Here is a 2,874-nt window from a genome sequence, read left to right on the forward strand (position 1 = left end):
AAACGTTGGAGACACTTGATTAATCCTCGCCTTTGACAGGATTCTAGCTTATGGGTTGCCTTTACCAACAACTCATACACAATACATAAACCTTAACTATTCKTTATTASCTTTGTAGAAAGGTATTTGAAGAGAATGTTTTGCGGCATTGTCAAAAGACTAAAAACCTACGGTTGTGAGAAATGAAATAGAATCTGAAAGACTTACGACMAATAAAAATAAGCAGTAAATTTTATCTAAAAGTGTTATAATAAGTTTATTGGATGYTTTTGATCGTCTTAACAAATTTTTTAGAAGATCTTTAAAATAAAATGTCATATTAGTTATTTTATAGGACACTATTTGAGCAAATCACTACAACAAAATTAGGTTTATTGGYTGCCCCTCTATCTCTAATCATCGCAATAAACYGCTCTATAGGACTTAATTTATAGAACCAAAATATAAAACGTCCTATCGAAAGGCGTTGTAATAAGTTTATATGACGCTTTTGAGCGTCTTAACAAGTTTTTTAGGAAAATTTTAATACAAAGCGTCGCATTAGCAACTTTATAGGACACTTTTAAAGTGTCCTATAAACTGAATTTTTTATAGGACACTTGTTTTTATAGGACGTTTTTTCAAATAATGTCCTATAAAATTGCTAACAAGACGCTTTACATTAAAGATGTCCTAAAAAACTTATTAAGACGTCAAAAAACGTCATATGAACTTATTACAACGTCTTTAGATATAACACTTTAGTTTTTGGTCCTATAGAATAAGTTCTATAAAGAGGTCTATTAGGACGCTTAGAAATTGGGAGCAWCATAATAAACCCGATTTTGTTWTAGTGTCATCTCTATATCCCGTTTTTAGCAAAATGTGATGGAGATACATTCGATCCGAAGAGGAGAAAAKAAGGTTGAACAACACATTCCCTTGATAGGCAACATGAATTCTTTTGTGTTTTTAACCGCCATGATGCACCCTTATACATATATAACACAACAAACAAATTAAACAAAAGATGCGTAGTGATCACAATATATATAGGTATGGTGGATAACAGAAAACCRTTAATAGATAAGAAAACGAGCACACAGTGTTTGGCGCGAATCACGGCATGACCAGCCACGGGAGACACTGTTTGCGCGTATCTCGGGAAACCCGATCAGCAACCATCTAAATGGACTTCAAGACTTAAATGGGTGCTTTCTTCTAGTCCTGCACTCTTTGTTGCTAAGATTGTAGAATGCTTGGCTAATCTGCATTGGGATTTTAAGTTGCAACAGGTTGGAGTTAGAGAAGATTATATAGGGAAGAATGTAACATTTAGGGGTTGTTTTCCAAACGCTTACTTGGATAAGTGAACATCAAGTTACGTTACCTTACCGGATGAATATGGTAAGGACCAAAAATCTTACCCGATAAGAGTGAAACAAAGACCAAGAGTCTTACCCGGTAAGTGAGGATTACGACTCTTATCATGGTAAACGCTTACCAAGTAAATTGTTGCGTACGATATCGTTTTTTGGTGGACTAAAATCTTACCCGGTAAGTAAATGGTAGTGTTAAATTTACCGGTAAACACTTACCAGGTAAGTAAATGATGATGTTAAATTTACCGGTAAACGCTTACCAAGTAAGTGTTTGGTAAACGGCCCCTTAGATAAGGGAACTTTCAAAACATAAACCAAAAAATGTCAAGTTACAAAACATAGACTTAACATAGCTAACCTAAAACAATGTCTYGAGTCTTCCTGCATTTCTTGAAGCAAAACATCAATTAATCAAACATCACCTAAACCCCGTTCACATGTCTTGACGGTTTGAGTTGCTACGTACGAAGCAAACAGCAAAGCATTCGGACCAACAAGATATCTATGCTGACTTATAGAACATGAGAGTCCTCGTTACGGCAACATTGTCCAAGATCCTGTAAAAATGAATGAAATGYGATGTAACCGATGAAGTAATTTTCTAAAAGGGAGTTGAGACTGCAGGAACATAATAAGAAGTCTCACATCTGACAAAAAGGTTTCAGCTATGGAAAACTGATTGAGCTGAAACCAAATCATGAGACCCGAGATTAAACATCAAGTTCATCACGGCATGTGAAGAGGGTATGATCCTTTGATTCAATGAAGTGCTGAAACGAAGCACACGAAAACAAACAACATAGCTGAAAAAAGCATGCAACTGACCATAAAACAAAAGAAATGGTAAAAGAATCACCTGTTACAATATATAGTTATTTGTGAATTAGCTTTTTTGGCCTTTGTACCTCTCAAAATCATCCGTGGAGACTTCTGTTGTTGTTGCCAGAATGTTATTCACAGCTCTACGTAGAAGAATGCTTCGTCTTTTGAGGTTTGTATCGGGGATGTAAGACCATACGACTAAAGAAGCCGTCTATAACCAACAATGCGCAGACATCGCAACTCAAAAATGCTTTCAGGAAGATGTCTTATGTTTGTACCTTCTATATTTAACTCTCTTAAGCATTTTAATCGTCCAATTTCCTCCGGTAATTTCTCAATCGCAATACAACCAGGGAGAAGAAAATACTGCAGAAGTTTCATATTACAGATGCTGTCAGGAATATGTCGTAGAATTACACACWCCGATAGGATTAGCTTCTCTAAACATTCTAATCGGCCAAGATCTTCAGGTAACTTCTCAAGAAACCAACAACGATCAAGTTTGAGATATTTCAAATGTTTTAGCTTACAAATGCTATCCGGCAGATGTGTAATCTTCGTAGACAACAAATTTAGCTCCTCTAGACATTTCAATCGGTCAAGGGATTTGAGCCTTAGCCATTCAATGGGCATGTGAAGTTCTTCCAAATCAACACATCCATAAAGATTTAATGTCTCGAGATACGGAGTC

General features: G+C 35.9%; 2 protein-coding genes across 2 annotated transcripts in view; both read right to left on the bottom strand.

Annotated features, from left to right (window-relative positions):
* Positions 1 to 2,874, bottom strand: part of LOC112500393 (TMV resistance protein N-like) — a 42,195-nt gene that overhangs the window by 20,762 nt on the left and 18,559 nt on the right. The window lies entirely within an intron of this gene.
* Positions 1 to 2,874, bottom strand: part of LOC112500394 (TMV resistance protein N-like) — an 18,466-nt gene that overhangs the window by 12,611 nt on the left and 2,981 nt on the right. The window contains exon 5 of the mRNA XM_025103879.1: positions 2,053 to 2,164. Coding sequence (XP_024959647.1) covers positions 2,053 to 2,164 — 112 coding nt within the window. The remainder of the gene's footprint in view (positions 1 to 2,052; positions 2,165 to 2,874) is intronic.

Source organism: Cynara cardunculus, assembly GCF_001531365.2.
Source record: "Cynara cardunculus var. scolymus isolate 2C chromosome LG 17, CcrdV1, whole genome shotgun sequence".
In the NCBI taxonomy this organism is placed as follows: domain Eukaryota; kingdom Viridiplantae; phylum Streptophyta; class Magnoliopsida; order Asterales; family Asteraceae; genus Cynara; species Cynara cardunculus.